The sequence below is a fragment of the Aquarana catesbeiana genome, linkage group LG05 (assembly GCF_042186555.1).
Source record: "Aquarana catesbeiana isolate 2022-GZ linkage group LG05, ASM4218655v1, whole genome shotgun sequence".
Taxonomy (NCBI): Eukaryota; Metazoa; Chordata; class Amphibia; order Anura; family Ranidae; genus Aquarana; species Aquarana catesbeiana.
In genome coordinates, this window is record NC_133328.1 from 648,384,572 (window position 1) to 648,408,064 (window position 23,493).

At 44.4% G+C, this 23,493-nt stretch overlaps 1 protein-coding gene across 6 annotated transcripts in view; it reads left to right on the top strand.

Annotated features, from left to right (window-relative positions):
* The window catches only part of CSPG5 (chondroitin sulfate proteoglycan 5), a 114,875-nt gene that overhangs the window by 49,881 nt on the left and 41,501 nt on the right, over window positions 1-23,493 (top strand). For all 6 annotated transcript variants that reach the window (XM_073632501.1, XM_073632504.1, XM_073632502.1 and 3 more), the window contains one exon: window positions 5,788-5,976. In XM_073632501.1, the coding sequence (XP_073488602.1) occupies window positions 5,788-5,976 (189 nt within the window). The remainder of the gene's footprint in view (window positions 1-5,787; window positions 5,977-23,493) is intronic.

The following is a 23,493-nucleotide window of genomic DNA, read 5'->3' on the forward strand; positions in this document are numbered from 1 at the left end:
GTACAGGCAGCTTTTTTTTTTTTTTGTTTGCCGGAACCGGACCTCATGGCTATGAACGCCTACAGCGATTCAGGGAAACGCACGGCATTCTTTGACCGTCGCTAACTTTTGAATTGACACCCGCAGCAGATTGCGTGAACACAGTGCAATTGCGATGCCGGGAGACGCAGCGATTTCTGAGCATCTCCTGCAAGGCGTCAGCGTGAACCGAGCCGCACTGACATTTACCTGAACTATGGACGGCCCCTCTGTTTATTTCCTCGCGATACGGCCGATGTGACACATTCGCTGCACATTGAACGCCCCGCAGAGGGGGAATGGAGGCTACAAATAGAATCTGTCTATGCTGACAAAATGCCCAAACCACCGTGCCTGGCGGGGGGAGGGGCAGCGAGCGTGTCTGAATCCAAGCGATGCGACTGAATTCAACCTTTCATAAAAGGCTGGAAACAAGACTCTGAAATCAATGCTCGAAACGCATCGACGCACACCTTGCAACGCACGCCGCCGTACTTCGATTGGCGGTGAAGTGCATCTGTGTGCAATTTTAGGTTAGTTCCCAATGCGCATTAAAATGCACAGCGACACGGGCTTTACATTTTTTTTCAGGGATTACAGGAAACAAATGTAATGTTAAATGATGGAACTTCTACTGGTTTTATTTAAAAATACATTTAATGCAATGAATTCTGCATCAGACGGTGCATTTATATCTGCCTGAAGTTTAGCTTTCCACTATATTAAAATAATAATAGATGCAGTTATTACTATTTTATTTTATTTTTTCATTTTATTTATTTTTTTATTAATTGAATTTATTTATTTTATTTTATTTATTTATTTAGTTTCATTATGTTTTTTATTTACTTTTATAAAATGTAATTAAAATGTATTTTATTTATTTATTTATTTTAATTAATTTATTATATATATATATATATATATATATATATATATATATATATATATATATATATATATATATATATATATATATATATATATTTTTTTTTTTTTAAATAATCCCCCAGGGGACAGGCTGCAGTACTCACCTTTAGTCCAGAGCTGACACCCCCCCCCAACCCCCTCTTCTGCAGAACCTCTTCTCCACCACGAGGTGTCCTCAGTCTTTCAGGTTGAAGGACACTCAGACTGGGAGCCTCAGCATGTCATGGCCCCGCCCCTGAGGGGTGCAGAGAGCAGCCAGTCCTGAAAAAGAGGCAAAGATAAAGGGAACCCTGAAGCAACTTTGGCAACAGTACTGAGTATGTAGATGGGAATTCCCAGAACCCTGATCCCTGCCTAGACCTCATGTCTGCACAGAGCTTGTGCTCAAATGCCAGGCATCCCCAGCAACGTCCAGAGGTGTGCGGCGTACATAGAGAGGCTTCTTATTACAGTACTGACCTTCAATCCAGAGCTGCCCTTCCCCGTGGCAGAACCTCTTCCTCACCACAAGGTGTCCTCAGTCTTCCAGGTTGAGCATCACTCAGACTGGAAGACTCAATGCAGGGCATCATGGCCCCGCCCCTGAGGGGTACAGAGTGTGGTATGGACCAGCCAGTCCTGAGGAAGGGGCAAAGATAAAGAGAACCCTGACTGGCCTGAAGATACAGTCAGTGGGGGCTACAAGGACAGGAAGTTGTGACAGTCTGGGGGGGGGGACACGGGGTCCTCCTACTGCGGCTCATCCCCTCCTGGTTTCACGTGGTGGAAATCATCAGCTAAATTTTTTAAATTTTTTGGGCAGAAAGTCTTCATAAGGCCGGACGCCCAAAACGGACTTTTCAGAAAATATTTTCCCCTTGGCTGAAACATGAGCCGGGAAATAGCAAAAGCCGCCTTATAGAAGTCGTATTTCCTGGGAAAGTTTGAATATTTGGTATTGATCCCCCCCCATCAGAGGGGTTCTTCTCACTCAGTGGGGGAGGGGGCACTGGCTGAACTGCAGGGATATGAGTAGGAAGCTCTTTGTGACGATGGCGGTGGACGGGATTAGTGTTGATGAAAGAACGGGGTTCCTGTTTGAGGGGATCACTGATGGGTGGTGATGGGACCTTGTCGGGGGGCTCCTCGAATTTTGGGGTTACTAGGCAGGGTGCTGGTAGCCCTTGTCTGTGTGTGTGTAGTGGGGAACGGCTCAGGGGAAAAATCGAAGACCGGAAGATTCAGTTTCAGACACCATAATAAGAGTGCCCAACACGTTTCGGCAGATTTAGGCATCCCTTCTTCAGGGCCCTTAATGACACTGGGGTCCTCTCTTCAAATCCTGGCCACGAGACCATCTGCATGGAGTTTGTATGCGTTTCCACCTAAAGACATGCTGGTAAGATTGGCCCTGGTTTGTGTGTGCGTATACATGGGGGATAGGGACCTTAGATTGTAAGCTCTGTGGGGGGCAGGGACTGATTTGGGTGTACACTGTACAGTAAGGGGTCTCCAAACTTTCAAAACAAAGGGCTAGTTTACGGTGCTTCAGAAATTAAGGGGGCCGGACTATGACCATTGGTTGTAGAAAAGGCCCTGATGTCAGTGGGAAAGAACAATGTCCCATCATTGGTGTCAGTGGGATGAATTGTGCCCCATTGTTGGTCTCATTGGGGGGAGATCGTCTCTAATCATCTCTATGATCTTGGAGGACCGTAGTGACGTGATGACATCACTTTTGGTCTAGGGCAGAAGTAAACAATTTTTTTGCAAAGATCAAAAATATTTTTTAGATCTTTTGCTTTTAAAGGTAAAGGAGAGATTTGAAGTCCTTTTGACCCCTCCATAAAGAGGACCTGTCACCCCTTATTTCTATTACATGATCTCCCCATAAAGAGGACCTGTCACCCCTTATTTCTATTACATGATCTCCCCATAAAGAGGACCTGTCACCCCTTATTTCTATTACATGATCTCTCCATAAAGAGGACCTGTCACCCCTTATTTCTATTACATGATCTCCCCATAAAGAGGACCTGTCATCTCTTATTTCTATTACATGATCTCCCCATAAAGAGGACCTGTCACCCCTTATTTCTATTACATGATCTCCCCATAAAGAGGACCTGTCACCCCTTATTTCTATTACATGAGATCTCCATAAAGAGGACCTGTCACCCCTTATTTCTATTACATGATCTCTCCATAAAGAGGACCTGTCATCTCTTATTTCTATTACAAGATCTCCTCATAAAGAGGACCTGTCATCTCTTATTTCTATTACATGATCTCCCCATAAAGAGGACCTGTCACCCCTTATTTCTATTACAAGATCTCCTCATAAAGAGGACCTGTCACCCCTTATTTCTATTACATGAGATCTCCATAAAGAGGACCTGTCACCCCTTATTTCTATTACATGATCTCCCCATAAAGAGGACCTGTCACCCCTTATTTCTATTACATGATCTCTCCATAAAGAGGACCTGTCACCCCTTATTTCTATTACATGATCTCCCCATAAAGAGGACCTGTCATCTCTTATTTCTATTACATGATCTCTCCATAAAGAGGACCTGTCACCCCTTATTTCTATTACATGAGATCTCCATAAAGAGGACCTGTCATCTCTTATTTCTATTACATGATCTCCATAAAGAGGACCTGTCATCTATTATTTCTATTATATGATCTCTCCATAAAGAGGACCTGTCACCCCTTATTTCTATTACATGATCTCCCCATAAAGAGGACCTGTCACCCCTTATTTCTATTACATGATCTCCCCATAAAGAGGACCTGTCACCCCTTATTTCTATTACATGATCTCTCTATAAAGAGGACCTGTCATCTCTTATTTCTATTACAAGATCTCCCCATAAAGAGGACCTGTCACCCCTTATTTCTATTACATGAGATCTCTCCATAAAGAGGACCTGTCATCTCTTATTTCTATTATATGATCTCTCCATAAAGAGGACCTGTCACCCCTTATTTCTATTACATGATCTCCCCATAAAGAGGACCTGTCACCCCTTATTTCTATTACATGAGATCTCCATAAAGAGGACCTGTCACCCCTTATTTCTATTACATTATCTCCCCATAAAGAGGACCTGTCATCCCTTATTTCTATTACATGATCTCCCCATAAAGAGGACCTGTCACCCCTTATTTCTATTACATGATCTCTCCATAAAGAGGACCTGTCACCCCTTATTTCTATTACATGATCTCTCCATAAAGAGGACCTGTCACCCCTTATTTCTATTACATGATCTCCCCATAAAGAGGACCTGTCACCCCTTATTTCTATTACATGAGATCTCCATAAAGAGGACCTGTCACCCCTTATTTCTATTACATTATCTCCCCATAAAGAGGACCTGTCATCCCTTATTTCTATTACATGATCTCCCCATAAAGAGGACCTGTCACCCCTTATTTCTATTACATGATCTCTCCATAAAGAGGACCTGTCACCCCTTATTTCTATTACATGATCTCTCCATAAAGAGGACCTGTCACCCCTTATTTCTATTACATGATCTCTCCATAAAGAGGACCCGTCACCCCTTATTTCTATTACATGAGATCTCCATAAAGAGGACCTGTCACCCCTTATTTCTATTACATGATCTCTCCATAAAGAGGACCTGTCACCCCTTATTTCTATTACATGATCTCTCCATAAAGAGGACCTGTCACCCCTTATTTCTATTACATGATCTCTCCATAAAGAGGACCCGTCACCCCTTATTTCTATTACATGAGATCTCCATAAAGAGGACCTGTCACCCCTTATTTCTATTACATGAGATCTCTCCATAAAGAGGACCTGTCATCTCTTATTTCTATTATATGATCTCTCCATAAAGAGGACCTGTCACCCCTTATTTCTATTACATGATCTCCCCATAAAGAGGACCTGTCACCCCTTATTTCTATTACATGAGATCTCTCCATAAAGAGGACCTGTCATCTCTTATTTCTATTATATGATCTCTCCATAAAGAGGACCTGTCACCCCTTATTTCTATTACATGATCTCTCCATAAAGAGGACCTGTCACCCCTTATTTCTATTACATGATCTCTCCATAAAGATGACCTGTCACCCCTTATTTCTATTATAAGGGATGTTATATTCCTTGTAATAAGAATAAAAGTGATCTAAAAAAATGAAGGGACATTGTAAAAATAAAAAATAAAATAAATAAGGAAAAAAAAAACTAAAGCGCCCCTATCCCCCTGAGCTTGCGCACAGAAGTGAACACATAAGTAAGTCATGCCCACATAGTTAAACAGTGTTGGCACCGCGCATGTGAGGTATCACCAGGATCATTAGAGCGAGAGCAATAATTCTAGCATTAGACCTCCTCTGTAACTCTGAACTGGTAACCTGTAAAATGTATAAAGTGACAGCTATGGAGATGTTTAAGTCTCGTAGTTTGTCGCCATTCCATGAGCATGCGCAATTTTAAAGCGTGACATGTTTGGTATCTATTTTTTTTTTCATTAAAATTCATAAGTGTATTTTTTCCCAAAAACTTGCATTTGCTGCGCAAATACAGTGCAACATAAAGAATTGCAATGACTGCCATTTTATTCTCTAGGGTCTCTGCTAAAATATATATATAATGTTTGGGGGGTTCTGAGTAACAATATGTAACTCTATATAACACTATGTATCTATATGTATATATATGTAACAATATGTAACAATATGTAACAATATGTATCTATATGTAACAATGTATCTATATGTATCTATATGTAACAATGTATCTATATGTATCTATATGTAACAATGTATCTATATGTATCTATATGTAACAATGTATCATCTCTCCCTCCTCAGGTGTAACACTCAGGATTACATTTGGCACAAGGGTCTCCGCTGCGAGTCCATCATCACCGACTTCCAGGTGATGTGCGTGGCGGTCGGCACGGCGGCGCTGGTGGTCCTCCTCCTCTTCATGATGACCGTCTTCTTCGCCAAAAAACTCTACCTGCTCAAGACGGAGAACTACAAACTGCGCAAAAGGAAGTAAGTGACCCCCCGATCTGTCACCCCATCCGGGAGTCCTGAAACTAGACATGTGCACTGCTGAAAAATTCATTCATTTCCGTTTCATTCGTTTTTTTTTTTTTTTTTTCGGGTCGTTCGTTATGATCGAAATGAATGATTGCGAATAAATATGTAACTTCTGAAAATTTTTAATTCGTTATGTTCCATTCATTTACATGCGGTATTTGTAAATTCGTAAAGTCATAAATTTGAAAATTCGGGAAATTCGAAAATTAAAAAATCCGAAAATTAAAAAATCCGAAATAATAACCAACTTACTAATAATTACTAACTATTAAATTATAGGGATTGGAATTTCCTTTTAAATGTGGCTGTTTATGAACGTAACGAATCAAATTTTATCCGAAGTTACGAATTACCGAAATAACGAATGCCGCATCTAAACGAATGGAACATAACAAATTATTAATAATTAATAATAATAATAATAATAATAATAATAATAATAATAATAATAATAATAAGGTTGTATTATTATTATTATTATTTATTATTATTAATTTGTTATGTTCTATTCGTTTAGATGCGGCATTCGTTATTTCGGATAATTCGTAACTTCGAATAAATTTGTATTTGTTACGTTCACTAACAGCCAAATTTAAAAGGCAATTCCAATACCTATAATTTAATAGTTAGTTATGGTTATTATTATTAGTTGGTTATTATTCCAAATTTTCAGGGTTTTCACATTATGAGTTTTTGAATTTTCGGATTTTCGTTCTTTTGAAACCTTCGGATTTTCATTCTTATTTTCGAATTTTCAGATTTTCGATTTACGAATTTTCGATTTTACGAAAAATTTGTTAAACGGGTTTTCATTAATTCGAATATTTCGAAATTGAGGAATTTGTCGAATTTCAACGAAAAACTAATTTGGAACGAAACGAATTGCACATGTCTACCTGAAACTGCCATTTTCTTTTTTTTGTTTGCAACTATGGCAACAGTACTGAGTGTGTAGAGGGGAATTCCCGGAACCCCGATCTCTGCCTGGTCCTCATATCTGCACAGAGCTTGCCCTGAAATTCCAGCCATCCCCCGCAAGGTCCAGAGGTGTGCTGTGTACATGGAGAGGCTTCTTAGTACAGCGCTGGGAAGATCAGAAATAGAAAGTCACTCCTTCATTATCATTATAATAAAAATCATAGAATCCAATACTCAGGTTTGATTTCTTATATTAAAGTAAAACAAAAACTTATAGAAAAAAAAAAAAGTAAAACTAAAAACATTTTTATTTTATTTTGGGTGGTGTAGTGGAAGGTTACACCCTCTGTGTGTCCCCATTGGGGAGATTTCCCTTCAGTTCCTGTCCCCCGGCCACAACAGGAAGTGAGGGAAATCCCTCCAAAGTCAGGAAATCCCTGAGTTGAACTGGTGTCCCCATTGGAAGATTTCCCCTCCTTTGCTGTTCCGGTGACAACACAAAAATTTGAGATTTTCTTTCACTTTCAGTGATAACATTACACAGGACAAATAGAGAGGGAGGGTCTTCCTAATGGGGACACAGACAGCAATAAACACCTGACAGGGGGGATACTTTCAGTCAGCAGTTCTCAACCATTTTTCTGTGGCGGCCCCTTTAAAGGAATATCAAATCTGCAGCCCCGCCCCCCTCAGTCTATAATGTAAATCATGTAAATGTTACTTATCAATGGGAAGCCTGAGGGGGGGGGGATGTGCACAACCATCTGCATGACATTCTCCATTTAACATCAGAGCCCCCCCTTCACATCAGACCCCCCCTTCACATCAGATCCCCCCTGTACATCAGATCCCCCCTGTACATCAGAGCCCCCCCGTACATCAGAGCCCCCCCGTACATCAGAGCCCCCTTCACATCAGAGCCCCCCCTTCACATCAGACCCCCCCTGTACATCAGATCCCCCCTGTACATCAGATCCCCCCTGTACATCAGAGCCCCCCCGCACATCAGAGCCCCCCCGTACATCAGAGCCCCCTTCACATCAGAGCCCCCCCTTCACATCAGACCCCCCCTTCACATCAAAGCCCCCTGTATATAAGGGCCCCCCCTTCACATCAGAGCCCCCCTTCACATCAGATCCCCCCTGTACATCAGAGCCCCCCCGTACATCAGAGTCTCCCCATCATATCGGAGCCCCCCTTCACCTCAGAGTCTCCCCATCACATCAAAACCCCCCTTTATATCAGAGGCCCCACCTTCAAATCAGAATCTACCCATCATATCAGAGCCCCCCCCCTTCACATCAGAGCCCCTCCCCTTTAAATCAGAATCTACCCATCATATCAGAGCCCCCCCCTTCACATCAGAGCCCCTCCCCTTTAAATCAGAATCTACCCATTATATCAGAGCCCCCCCCCTTTCACATCAGAGCCCCTACCCTTCACATCAGAGGTTCCCCCATCATACCAGAGCCCCCCTTCATATCAGAGTCCCCCCTTCACATCAGAGGTTCCCCCATCATTCCAGAGCCCCCCCCCCTTATATCAGAGGTCCACTCTTCATATCAGAGCCCCCAATCATATCAGACCCCCCCAATCATATCAGAGGTCCACTCTTCATATCAGAGCCCCCAATCATATCAGACCCCCCCAATCATATCAGAGGTCCACTCTTCATATCAGAGCCCCCCAATCATATCAGAGGTCCACTCTTCATATCAGAGCCCCCCAATCATATCAGAGTCCCCTTCACATGAAAGGTCCCCCTGTCAATTCAGAGCCCCCCATTATATCAGAGCCCCCCCTTCACATGAAAGGTCCCACTATCATATCAGAGCCCCCCACTTCACATCAGAGTCCACCCCCACATCGGAGTCCTCCCTTCACATCGGACCCTCCCCCTTACATTAGAGTCCCTCCTTCACATCAGAGGTGCAAGAAATCAATCCTTATCGGCCAAAACAAAATCACATGAAAAACGCGTATTAAAAGCATCAAAAACGAATTGTGTGTCAGTGTGCCCCAATGGGCATTGAGGACCCAGTCACACCAGAAACTCTGCATTCATGCGTGCGCGTTGACGTACGTTTGAAGCACTTTTTACTTGCGTTTACATGCCTTTGCGGTACGTTTTTTCGTAAATGATTGCCGGCATTTCCTTTGAGGCAACTTCCTTCTTCTTTGGGCTTTTATGTGCGCTGCATTGCGTTTATATGCGTTTATGTGCGTTTGTGGTGCGAGAAAATGCAGCTTGCTGTACTTCTTTTTATTTTTGCTTTGTATAGGTCTGGTTCACACCTTTGCATTTTTCAGTGCGTTTTGAGTTCTGCAGAAACGCACTACAGTCCATTTATTATGGTTTCCTATGGGTCATGTTCACCTCTGTGCTTTTTTTTTTTTTTGGAAGGGTTGTAGAGTTTTGTTTCCCCCGCAGCCGGCTGTGTATTTGGTTCAATAGACTTCAATGAAAATGCAGCGGAAACACATAAGAAACAAAGTTTTGCGATTTGGATGTTTCTGCTGCATTTTTGCTGGTTTCTCCCGCAAGACAACAGAGACCTCCCAAAAAACGCATCAAAAACGGGTGAAAAAATTTAGCATAACGCATCAACTGGTGTAGGTGTGAACCAGGGGGGGCTTGTTTGAAATATGCATGCCCATAACACGCCGTTCACGCTAAAAATGTGTTATTGACATGTTTTGCACACGTATTTGACGTGTTTGCGTCCTCCTGCGTTGTATGATTTTTTGTACGATCATCTCAGCTCGTAACGCGTTCTAAACGCTTCTCAAACGCACTTTAAACGCCACAGGGGCGTTTGCGAGGTGTTTGCAGCGTATTTTTGCGGCACGCTTACATTGACATGAGTGGGAGGTGTTTGGGGAGCGGTAAAAGCCAGCCGGACATGTGGGATAAATTTTGGCGCCAGGCAATGTGAAGCAACGCATGCGAAACCTTGTGAACCGTGCCGTTCGCTGTAATGCGCATAACTGCCACTGAGCGCTGACCGGCATTTGCGAGGCTTCGAAAACACAGATAAAACGCCTGCTTTATAAGGTAATGTAAATCTCTGGTGTGAATAATGGGCCCTAAAATGATACCTGGAGATACCTGAATACAGCGCCTGGAAAAAGTATTCATACCCCCTGAAATTTCCCACATTTTCTCATGTTACAACCAAAAACGTAAATGTATTTTATTGGGATTTTATGTGATAGACCAACACAAAGTGTCACATAATTGTGAAGTGGAAGGAAAATGATAAATGATACAAATAAATATGTGAAAAGTGTGGGGGGGGGGAGGCATTTGTATGGCGCCCCCCGGAGTCAATACTTTGTAGAACCCCCTTTCTCTACAAGTCTTTTTGGGGATGTCTCTACCAGCTTTGCACATCTAGAGAGGACATTTCTGCCCATTCTTTGTAAAATATCTCAAGCTCTGTCAGATTGGATGGAGAGCGTCTGTGAACAGCAATTTTCAAGTCTTGCCACAGATTCTCAATGTGATTTAGGTCTGGACTGTGACTGGGCCATTCTAACACATGAATATGCTTTGATCTAAACCATTCCATTGTAGCTCTGGCTGGGTGTTTCGGGTCGTTGTCCTGCTGGAAGGTGAAGCTCCGCCCCAGTCTCAAGTCTTTTGTAGACTCTAACAGGTTTTCTTCTAAGATTGTCCTGTATTTGTCTCCATCCATCTTCCCATCAACTCTGACCAGCTTCCCTGTCCCTGCTGAAGAAAACCATCCCCACCACATGATGCTGCCACCACCATGTTTCACGGTGGGGATGGTGTGTTCAGGGTGATGTGCAGTGTTAGTTTTCCCCCACACATAGCGTTTTACTTTTAGGCCAAAAAGTTGAATTTTGGTCTCCTCTGACCAGATCACCTTCTTCCACATGTTTGCTGTGTCCTCCACATGGCTTCTCACAAACTACAAACAGGACTTCTTATGACTTTCTTTCTCCAATGTCTTTCTTCTTGTCACTCTTCCATAAAGGGCAGATTTGTGGAGAACACGACTAATAGTTGTCCTGTGGACAGATTCTCCCACCTGAGCTGTGGATCTCTGCAGCTCCTCCAGAGTTACCATGGACCTCTTGGCTCTTCTCTGATGAATGCTCTCCTTGCCCGGCCGGTCAGTTTAGGTGGACGGCCATGTCTTGGTAGGTTTGCAGCTGTGCCATACTCTTTCCATTTTCCGATGATGGATTGAACAGAGCTCCGTGAGATGTTCAAAGCTTGGTAGGTTTTTTTATAACATAACCCTGCTTTATACTTCTCCACAACTTTATCCCTGACCTGTCTGGTGTGTTCCTTGGCCTTCATGATGATGTTTGTTCACTAAGGTTTTCTAAGAAACCTCTGAGGGCTTCACAGAACAGCTGTATTTATACTGAGATTAAATGACACACAGGTGGACTCTATTTACTAATTAGGTGACTTCTGAAGTCAATTGGTTCCTCTAAATTTTAGTTAGGGGTATCAGAGTAAAGGGGGATGAATACAAATGCCCCCCTCCCCCACACTTTTCACATATTTATTTGTATCATTTATCATTTTCCTTCCACTTCACAATTATGTGACACTTTGTGTTGGTCTATCACATAAAATCCCAATAAAATACATTTACCTTTTTGGTTGTAACATGACAAGATGTGGAAGATTTCAAGGGGTATGAATACTTTTTCAAGGCACTGTATATTTTTCTTTTGGATATTTTTGTTGGTTCCCGCCACTGCGTACTAAAATCTGTCCAGGGCCCCCCCGTAGAGACGCTCTCATTGGGTCTCTTCCATCCACAAGGCGTTCCGCTCGGTTCCCCCGGTGTTGATAGTCGGAGGGGAAGTGGATCCTGGATTCTGGACGGATCCTCTCGGCTCGGAGCCAGAAGAGGGAGGAAAGTTTTTGATATCTTTTTCTAGTTCGCTGATATAAAGCCCCCCCCCCTCCTGGCGGGAAGAGACAAAGCTCCATCTGTCAGCCCCCAGGATTTAGTCCGGAGTGCCCCCCGCTGTGCAGCAGCTGCTCCATAATGAGATGTGAAAGGACGGGGATGGGGAGTGTGGGGGGGTCTATTGTGGCTGGAGGTATGTATTATGCTTTTGGGGGGGAGGGGGGGTTAGCATTTCTATACACAGGGGCTGCATTGCGTGAAGGGATTTCTGGCCTGGGGGGGACGTGCCCATATTTTATTGGGGGGGTGGGAGGTTCGGCCGCTCGAAAAGATGAGGCAGCTGTCTATAGACCTCACATGACCCGGGGGGGGGGGCTTTACGGACCCGGGAAGGGGGCCACTGGATCCTGTACATGGGGCCCCAGGGGGTTCCGAAATCTGAAGGGGAATGAGATTCCCCCCCCCCCCAAATAGCTTCATAAAAAACGAATTCTATCAGAGGGCCAGAAACACAGGAAATCCTCAAATAGCCTAAATCCCGGCTGATTGATACAAAAGTAACAACATGGTAAAAAAAAAAAAAAAAAAAAAGAAGAATAAAAGTAACAATTAGCATAATAAAAAAAAATAATACTTTCTTCTACTTTTGGATGGGGGTGGGGAAGGGTTGTTATGTGAGCTGTGTGAAGTTGGCACCCCATGTTTGTAAAACCAGAATAAAAATATACCATTCGTTTGTGCCGCGTTTGTGCTGATTTGTGCCGCAAAAATGAGCGTTTGTGCCGGTTCGGTTTCTGAGATATTAAACATTCAATTTAATGCAAGCCCCGCCCACTTTGCACCCCATGTCCCTGAATTTTAAAAACAAAGGTGCCATTCGTTTGTGCCGCGTTTGTGCTGGTTTGTGCCGCAAAAATAAACGTTTGTGCCGCTTTGGTTGCGGAGATATTGTGCGTTATAGTTGCTGTAACCCCGCCCATTTTGCACCCCATGTTCCTGAATTTTAAAAACAAACGTGCCATTCGTTTGTGCCGCGTTTGTGCTGGTTTGTGCCGCAAAAATAAACGTTTGTGCCGCTTTGGTTGCGGAGATATTGTGCGTTATAGTTGCTGTAACCCCGCCCATTTTGCACCCCATGTTCCTGAATTTTAAAAACAAACGTGCCATTAGTTTGTGCCGCGTTTGTGCTGGTTTGTGCCGCAAAAATAAACGTTTGTGCCGCTTTGGTTGCGGAGATATTGTGCGTTATAGTTGCTGTAACCCCGCCCATTTTGCACCCCATGTTCCTGAATTTTAAAAACAAACGTGCCATTAGTTTGTGCCGCGTTTGTGCTGGTTTGTGCCGCAAAACTAAACGTTTGTGCCGCTTTGGTTGAGGAGATATTGTGCGTTATAGTTGCTGTAACCCCGCCCATTTTGCACCCCATGTTCCTGAATTTTAAAAACAAACGCGCCATTCGTTTGTGCCGCGTTTGTGCTGGTTTGTGCCGCAAAAATAAATGTTTGTGCCGCTTTGGTTGCGGAGATATTGTGCGTTATAGTTGCTGTAACCCCGCCCATTTTGCACCCCATGTTCCTGAATTTTAAAAACAAACGTGCCATTCGTTTGTGCCGCGTTTGTGCCGCAAAAATAAATGTTTGTGCCGCTTTGCTTGCGGAGATATTGTGCGTTATAGTTGCTGTAACCCCGCCCATTTTGCACCCCATGTTCCTGAATTTTAAAAACAAACGCGCCATTCGTTTGTGCCGCGTTTGTGCTGGTTTGTGCCGCAAAAATAAATGTTTGTGCCGCTTTGCTTGCGGAGATATTGTGCGTTATAGTTGCTGTAACCCCGCCCATTTTGCACCCCATGTTCCTGAATTTAAAAAAAAAACGTGCCATTCGTTTGTGCCGCGTTTGTGCTGGTTTGTGCCGCAAAAATAAAAGTTTGTGCCGATTTGGTTGCAGAGATATTGTGCGTTATAGTTGCTGTAACCCCGCCCATTTTGCACCCCATGTTCCTGAATTTTAAAAACAAACGCGCCATTCGTTTGTGCCGCGTTTGTGCTGGTTTGTGCCACAAAAATAAACGTTTGTGCCGCTTTGGTTGCGGAGATATTGTGTGTTATAGTTGCTGTAACCCCGCCCATTTTGCACCCCATGTTCCTGAATTTTAAAAACAAACGCGCCATTCGTTTGTGCCGCGTTTGTGCTGGTTTGTGCCGCAAAAATAAACGTTTGTGCCGCTTTGGTTGCGGAGATATTGTGCGTTATAGTTGCTGTAACCCCGCCCATTTTGCACCCCATGTTCCTGAATTTTAAAAACAAACGTGCCATTAGTTTGTGCCGCGTTTGTGCTGGTTTGTGCCGCAAAAATAAAACTTTGTGCCACTTTGGTTGCGGAGATATTGTGCGTTATAGTTGCTGTAACCCCGCCCATTTTGCACCCCATGTTCCTGAATTTTAAAAACAAATGTGCCATTCGTTTGTGCCGCGTTTGTGCTGGTTTGTGCCACAAAAATAAAACTTTGTGCCGCTTTGGTTGCGGAGATATTGTGCGTTATAGTTGCTGTAACCCCGCCCATTTTGCACCCCATGTTCCTGAATTTTAAAAACAAACGCACCATTTGTTTGTGCCGGGTTTGTGCTGGTTTGTGCCGCAAAAATAAACGTTTGTGCCGCTTTTGTTGCGGAGATATTGTGCGTTATATTTGCTGCAACCCCACCCACTTTGCACCCCATGTTCCTGAATTTTAAAAACAAACGTGCCATTTGTTTGTGCCGCGTTTGTGCTGGTTTGTGCCACAATAATAAACGTTTGTGCCGCTTTGGTTGCGGAGATATTGTGCGTTATAGTTGCTGTAACCCCGCCCATTTTGCACCCCATGTTCCTGAATTTTAAAAACAAACGCGCCATTCGTTTGTGCCGCGTTTGTGCTGGTTTGTGCCACAAAAATAAATGTTTGTGCCGCTTTGGTTACGGAGATATTGTGCGTTATAGTTGCTGCAACCCCGCCCACATTGCACCCCATGTTCCTGAATTTTAAAAACAAACGCGCCATTTGTTTGTGCCGGGTTTATGCTGGTTTGTGTCGTAAAAATAAACGTTTGTGCAGCTTTGGTTGCGGAGATATTGTGCGTTATATGTTGTCAAACCACATTGACTTTACACCTTGTTATTAAAGCTTACATACAGAACCTAAACTCAGCTTGGGTTTCCTTAATGTAAAGCTCCTCCCACTGTACTGGCACTGCACTTCACATTGTACCCTGAAAAAGGCACCTCTGCCGGGTTAGCCCCCCCATATCAAAATTTTTGAAAAAATCTTATGCAGTTTGTTAGATCTTTGTTAGATCAGGTTAGATCAACCGTTGTTTGCGTTAGATCTCACACAGAAGAAGCGATATTAACAGTTATTTGCTGGGGGGGCTAACCCGTCATCAGCCCCCCCTTATCAAAAAATTGACCAAACAGTTAGCTATTTTGGAAGCAATTTGTTGGATCCGGTATGATCAAGTGTTTTTAACGTTAGATCTCACATAATTAGAGACTGATTAAGTGATTAATGTGGGGGGGGCTGGCTCCCCCTTATCAAATTTTCGGCCCAAAAATCATTCAGGCTAATAGATATTGGTTAGATCCGGTAAGATCAAGTGGTTTTAACGTTAGATCTCACATCATTTCAGAGATATTCCACATCAAAATAGAGATATTAGGTGGTACATATGGACGGGTTAGCCCCCCCTTATCAAATTTTCGGCCCAAAAATCATTCAGGCTAATAGATATTCGTTAGATCCGGTAAGATCAAGAGGTTTTAACGTAAGATCTCACATCATTTCAGAGATTTCATATTCTTTGCCAATAACAACATCCAAGTTAGTAGATAATTGTTAGATGAAGTTATTATTGCATTAAACCTAGCATGCACATGGAAGAAATCAGTAATAATCGCAATGTAAGTAGGGATAAAAGCTTGTTGCAGTTTGATCAGTGAGATGTTTTATTTAATCTATGATAAATACATAACAATTCGTTATTTTATATGAGAAGTTAGGCCCCTGTGGCAGTAGCTTAAAATTAATAAATTTTGGCATCGCTGCTCTAAATTGTGGGCACAACTGGAACAGGCCTAGACTGACATTCTGCTGCCAGGGGCTCTGTGGTGCTATGACCAACTACCGCCTGTGCTGAAGTCACACCCCATAATGGGTACGACACTCCGCATATGCTCCCAGGTCAGCACACAGAACCGGCTTTCTTCCCTGATTACCCATTGCTCCTTATCATAGAAAAACCGTGGTTCCTCCCTGGTCTGGAACCCCAAATGTTTTCGGACCCTAAGCCAAACAGGTAGGGTCCAGGCATCCCACTTCCTAACGGGAGGCCAATGGCCTTCCACAGTAGTGCTAATGAGCCCTTCAAACTTTCCTTGTGGACAGCGCTACAATTACAACACTTTCTCAATACTTTGCCTAATCCACAGGGATTTAATCATCCCCTGACGTCCTTTGAAGCATACTGTTCCAAAGAGGGTTCCCTTCCACAGGCTCTATCCAAAACATACGCCCTCTTCAACTGTCCGGCTGAACAACCACACTTACCGTTCTTGAAAAAATGGGAAAGTAAGCTGGGGCGTATATTTACATCTGCTCAGATACAACATGTCCTCAGATTTTCGTTGAAATCATCGGTTTGTACGAAAATTAAACAGACCAACTATAAACTGTTAACAAGGTGGTACCTCACCCTGCAACTACTGACCAATGTTGGAGATGCCAGGGGGATGGAGGAACACTACTTCACATATTTTGGTCGTGCCCTAAATTGATTCACTTCTGGGAGACAGATAAACCACGCAAAAATTTACGGAATACAAGGTTCCTGGTGATCCAGCTTTTTCCTGCTACATGTCTCCTCCATCTGAGCCAAACTCTATAAAAACTCCATTCCAAATGAGATGGAAGGTCTAGTACTCACTGCACAACACCAACAGGAAAAATACTCTAACACTTGGGGACTATGGAACCAGTTTGTCGTTTCCGCAGAGGGTACTGCCCTTCTTGGGACTTAATGTCACAGATAAGTTCCAGAGCCCGTTCACCATGGTTATCCTGAACCAACGCCATTTCACCCCCCCCCCCCCTTCTCTCCTCTTACCTTTTCCATCCTTTTTTCCTTACCTTCTTTGATTATTGAAAATGAGAAAATAGTTTTGGGCGACAGTGGGTCTTGCTCCACAGCCCATTTTCCATCTTTAATAAAAACTGATAGGCCAGGAGGTAAGCAGCCTTTTGAGCACAGTGTGCCGAAAAATGTTTTCAAAGAAATTGAGCATGCCGATTTTATAACAAAAAAAGTCAACTTCACAATCTCAATCACGAAAAGGATTTTTTATAAAGTAAATGCTGTAAACTACTTTAGTAGTGAGAAATTAACATCCTGCACTCTCACGCCTCAGATCAACCCCAATTCATACACCTTCACACCTCAGATCACTGTATCACCTGCAAATCTGCCCCACCACTGTACCCCCCTGCTCAACTGCCCCACCACTGTAACCCCCTGCAAATCTGCCCCACCACCGTACCCGCATGCTCTTCTGTCTCACTGCTGAACCATCTTCTCATCTGTCCTAACACTGAACTTATCTGCTCATCTGCCCCACCACTGTAACTCCCTTTCTCATCTGTCCCACCTCTCTAACCCCCTTTCTCATCTGCCCCACCACTGTAAACCCCTTTCTCATCTGCCCCACCACTGTACCTCCCTCACATCTGTCCCACCTCTGTTCCCCCTGCTCATCTTCCCCACCTCTGTAACCCCCTTTCTCATCTGCCCCACCACTGTAACCCCCTTTCTCATCTGCCCCACCTCTGTAACCCCCTTTCTCATCTGCCCCACCTCTGTAACCCCCTTTCTCATCTGCCCCACCTCTGTAACCCCCTTTCTCATCTGCCCCACCACTGTAACCCCCTTTCTCTTCTGCCCCATCACTGTACCTCCTGCACATCTGTCTCACCTCTGTTCCCCCTGCTCATCTGTACCACTAATGTACCTCCTTTCTCCTCTGCCCCGCCACTGTACCCCCCTGTACATCTGCCCCACCTCTGTTCTCCCTGCTCTTCTGCCCAACCACTGTAACCCCCTGCTCATCTGTCCACCAATGCACCTCCTTTCACATCTGCCCCACCGCTGTACCCCCCTGCTCTTCTGTCCCACCGCTAAACCCCCTTCTCATCTGCCCCAACACTGAACCCCTCCTGCTCATTTTCCCACCACTGTAACCCCCTTCTCATCTTGCCCAACACTAAACCTCTCCCCCACTCATCTGCCCCATCACTGTACCCCCCTGCTTTTCTGTCCCACTGCTGAACCCCCTTTGCATCCCTCCCACCACTGCACCTTCTGCACATCTGCACCACCACTGTACCCCCTTGCTCTTCTGCCCCACCACTGTAACCCCCCTGCTCATCTACCCCATCAATGTACCATTTTTCTCATCTGCCCCACCACTGTACCTCTCTGCACATTTGCTCCACCGCCATATTCCCATGTTCTTCTGTCTACTACTGAATCACCTTCTCATCTGCCCTACCACTGTAACCCACTTTTTCATCTGCCTTACTAATGTACCTCCTGCACATCTGTTTCACCTCTGTACCCCCTGCTCTTCTGCCCCACCTATGTTCCCCCTGTTCTCCTGCCCCACCACTGTAACCTCCTGCTCATCTGTCCCACCAATACACCTCCTTTCACATTTGCCCCACTGTTCTACCCCCCCTGCTTTTCTGTCCCACCACTGAACCTCCTTCTCATCTGCACCAAAACTGAACCCTCCCTGCACATCTGCCCCACGGCTGTACCCTCCTGTTCTTCTGTCCCACATCTAAACCCCTCCTGCTCATTTTTCCCACCAATGTACCCTCTTCTCATCTATGATATGTGTGATATGCAGAGTGGTAAAAGGAAGCAGAGATGAGACACATCTACTTGTCCTGGCACACTCATCCTGCTGATTCACCTCTCGCATCCAGTCCACGTGCTTGTATGTGATGTATGGGATGTATGTGATGTATGGGATGTGTGGGATGTATGTGATGTATGTGATGTGTGGGATGTATGTGATGTCACATACGAGCATCTGGAATGGATGTGCAATGATGAGCTCAGGTCAGGGGTATTTTCTGAAAGCAGTGGGCTTGTGTGCAGGATCATAAGTTGGGCCCCCGCAGCTGAGGAAAAGTTTTTGCGCCGCAGCAAAAGTTGGGTGTGATTTTCATTGCGCTGAATATAAGGGGGGGCCAGCCCGTCCATATGTACCACCTAATATCTCTATTTTGATGTGGAATATCTCTGAAATGATGTGAGATCTAACTTTAAAACCACTTGATCTTACCTGATCTAACGAATATCTATTAGCCTGAATGATTTTTGGGCCGAAAATTTGATAAGGGGGGGCCAGCCCCCCCACATTAATCACTTAATCAGTCTCCAATTATGTGAGATCTAACGTTAAAAACACTTGATCATACCGGATCCAACAAATTGCTTCCAAAATAGCTAACTGTTTGGTCAATTTTTTGATAAGGGGGGGCTGATGACGGGTTAGCCCCCCCAGCAAATAACTGTTAATATCGCTTCTTCTGTGTGAGATCTAACGCAAACAACGGTTGATCTAACCTGATCTAACAAAGATCTAACAAACTGCATAAGATTTTTTCAAAAATTTTGATATGGGGGGGCTAACCCGGCAGAGGTGCCTTTTTCAGGGTACAATGTGAAGTGCAGTGCCAGTACAGTGGGAGGAGCTTTACATTAAGGAAACCCAAGCTGAGTTTAGGTTCTGTATGTAAGCTTTAATAACAAGGTGTAAAGTCAATGTGGTTTGACAACATATAACGCACAATATCTCCGCAACCAAAGCTGCACAAACGTTTATTTTTACGACACAATCCAGCATAAACCCGGCAAAAAACAAATGGCGTGTTTGTTTTTAAAATTCAGGAACATGGGGTGCAATGTGGGCGGGGTTGCAGCAACTATAACGCACAATATCTCCGCAACCAAAGCGGCACAAACGTTTATTTTTGCGGCACAAACCAGCACAAACGCGGCACAAATGAATGGCACGTTTGTTTTTAAAATTCAGGAACATGGGGTGCAAAATGGGCAGGGTTACAGCAACTATAACGCACAATATCTCCGCAACCAAAGCGGCACAAACATTTATTTTTGCGGCACAAACCAGCACAAACGCGGCACAAACGAATGGCGTGTTTGTTTTTAAAATTCAGGAACATGGGGTGCAAAATGGGCGGAGTTACAGCAACTATAACGCACAATATCTCCGCAACCAAAGCGGCACAAACGTTTATTTTTGCGGCACAAACCAGCACAAACGCGGCACAAACGAATGGCGCGTTTGTTTTTAAGATTCAGGAACATGGGGTGCAAAGTGGGCGGGGTTACAGCAACCATAACGCACAATATCTCCGCAACCAAAGCGGCACAAACTTTTATTTTTGCGGCACAAACCAGCACAAACGCGGCACAAATGAATGGCGCGTTTGTTTTTAAAATTCAGGAACATGGGGTGCAAAATGGGCGGGGTTACAGCAACTATAACGCACAATATCTCTGCAACCAAAGCGGCACAAACGTTTATTTTTGCGGCACAAACCAGCACAAACGCGGCACAAACGAATGGCACGTTTGTTTTTAAAATTCAGGGACATGGGGTGCAAAGTGGGTGGGGTTGCAGCAACTATAACGCACAATATCTCCGCAACCAAAGCGGCACAAAGTTTTATTTTTGCGGCACAAACCAGCACAAACGCGGCACAAATGAATGGCACGTTTGTTTTTAAAATTCAGGAACATGGGGTGCAAAATGGGCAGGGTTACAGCAACTATAACGCACAATATCTCCGCAACCAAAGCGGCACAAACATTTATTTTTGCGGCACAAACCAGCACAAACGCGGCACAAACGAATGGCGTGTTTGTTTTTAAAATTCAGGAACATGGGGTGCAAAATGGGCGGGGTTACAGCAACTATAACGCACAATATCTCCGCAACCAAAGCGGCACAAACGTTTATTTTTGCGGCACAAACCAGCACAAACGTGGCACAAACGAATGGCGCGTTTGTTTTTAAGATTCAGGAACATGGGGTGCAAAGTGGGCGGGGTTACAGCAACCATAACGCACAATATCTCCGCAACCAAAGCGGCACAAACTTTTATTTTTGCGGCACAAACCAGCACAAACGCGGCACAAACGAATGGCGCGTTTGTTTTTAAAATTCAGGAACATGGGGTGCAAAATGGGCGGGGTTACAGCAACTATAACGCACAATATCTCTGCAACCAAAGCGGCACAAACGTTTATTTTTGCGGCACAAACCAGCACAAACGCGGCACAAACGAATGGCACGTTTGTTTTTAAAATTCAGGGACATGGGGTGCTAAGTGGGTGGGGTTGCAGCAACTATAACGCACAATATCTCCGCAACCAAAGCGGCACAAAGTTTTATTTTTGCGGCACAAACCAGCACAAACGCGGCACAAATGAATGGCACGTTTGTTTTTAAAATTCAGGAACATGGGGTGCAAAATGGGCAGGGTTACAGCAACTATAACGCACAATATCTCCGCAACCAAAGCGGCACAAACATTTATTTTTGCGGCACAAACCAGCACAAACGTGGCACAAACGAATGGCGTGTTTGTTTTTAAAATTCAGGAACATGGGGTGCAAAATGGGCGGGGTTACAGCAACTATAACGCACAATATCTCCGCAACCAAAGCGGCACAAACGTTTATTTTTGCGGCACAAACCAGCACAAACGCGGCACAAACGAATGGCGTGTTTGTTTTTAAGATTCAGGAACATGGGGTGCAAAGTGGGCGGGGTTACAGCAACCATAACGCACAATATCTCCGCAACCAAAGCGGCACAAACTTTTATTTTTGCGGCACAAACCAGCACAAACGCGGCACAAACGAATGTCGCGTTTGTTTTTAAAATTCAGGAACATGGGGTGCAAAATGGGCGGGGTTACAGCAACTATAACGCACAATATCTCTGCAACTAAAGCGGCACAAACGTTTATTTTGCGGCACAAACCAGCACAAACGCGGCACAAACGAATGGTGCGTTTGTTTTTAAAATTCAGGAACATGGGGTGCAAAATGGGCGGGGTTACAGCAACTATAACGCACAATATCTCCGCAACCAAAGCGGCACAAACGTTTATTTTTGCAGCACAAACCAGCACAAACGCGGCACAAACGAACGGCGCGTTTGTTTTTAAAATTCAGGGACATGGGGTGCAATGTGGGCGGGGTTACAGCAACTATAACGCACAATATCTCCGCAACCAAAGCGGCAGAAACGTTTATTTTTGCGGCACAAACCAGCACAAACGCGGCACAAACAAATGGCACGTTTGTTTTTAAAATTCAGGAACATGGGGTGCAAAATGGGCGGGGTTACAGCAACTATAACGCACAATATCTCCGCAACCAAAGCGGCACAAACGTTTATTTTTGCGGCACAAACCAGCACAAACGCGGCACAAACGAATGGCGCGTTTGTTTTTAAAATTCAGGAACATGGGGTGCAAAATGGGCGGGGTTACAGCAACTATAACGCACAATATCTCCTCAACCAAAGCGGCACAAACGTTTATTTTTGCGGCACAAACCAGCACAAACGCGGCACAAACGAATGGTGCGTTTGTTTTTAAAATTCAGGAACATGGGGTGCAAAATGGGCGGGGTTACAGCAACTATAACGCACAATATCTCCGCAACCAAAGCGGCACAAACGTTTATTTTTGCAGCACAAACCAGCACAAACGCGGCACAAACGAACGGCGCGTTTGTTTTTAAAATTCAGGGACATGGGGTGCAAAGTGGGCGGGGCTTGCATTAAATTGAATGTTTAATATCTCAGAAACCGAACCGGCACAAACGCTCGTTTTTGCGGCACAAATCAGCACAAACGCGGCACAAACGAATGGTATATTTTTATTCAGGTTTTACAAACATGGGGTGCCAACTTCACACAGCTTGTTATGTGTCCCCAGTGGGAAGATTCCCCTCTCCTTCTCTCTTGGTGTCTCCTGGACACAAAGTGACGGGAAAGTCCGTGATGTTACTGTTGTCACCGATACAGGAACAGAGGGGATAACCATCCAATGGGGACACCTGTGCCAGAGACCACTAAGAAGGGATTTCGTCTCACTTCCTGTTGTGTCAGCTGGACAGGAAGTGAAGGAAAATGTCCCCGGTAGGACACAGGCCTTCATCGCCTTCTTACTGCTTTCAAGTCAAAAAAAAAAAAAAAAAAAAAAAAAAAGGTTTTGATCTTAGACACCATATAAAGGTAAAGTTCATCGTGCTTATATTTTATTGGGTCTCTGTGCTTCTCTATGCAATGCAGGTAGATTATGGTTGGTGGGAGTGGCCAGCAGGGGGCTGTACAGAGCTTCCTGATAATGTCACCCCCCCCTCCCCCCGCTTCAGTACTCCTCTCCAGAGTCCTCAGCCATGATGCAAGCAGTGGGAGGAGTTATGCCTTGCTGGATGGAGCAGTGGGCGTTTCTAGGCAGGCTGTATTTACATAGGCAACGCCCACATGTGACGCTGAGCCTCCATAATTGA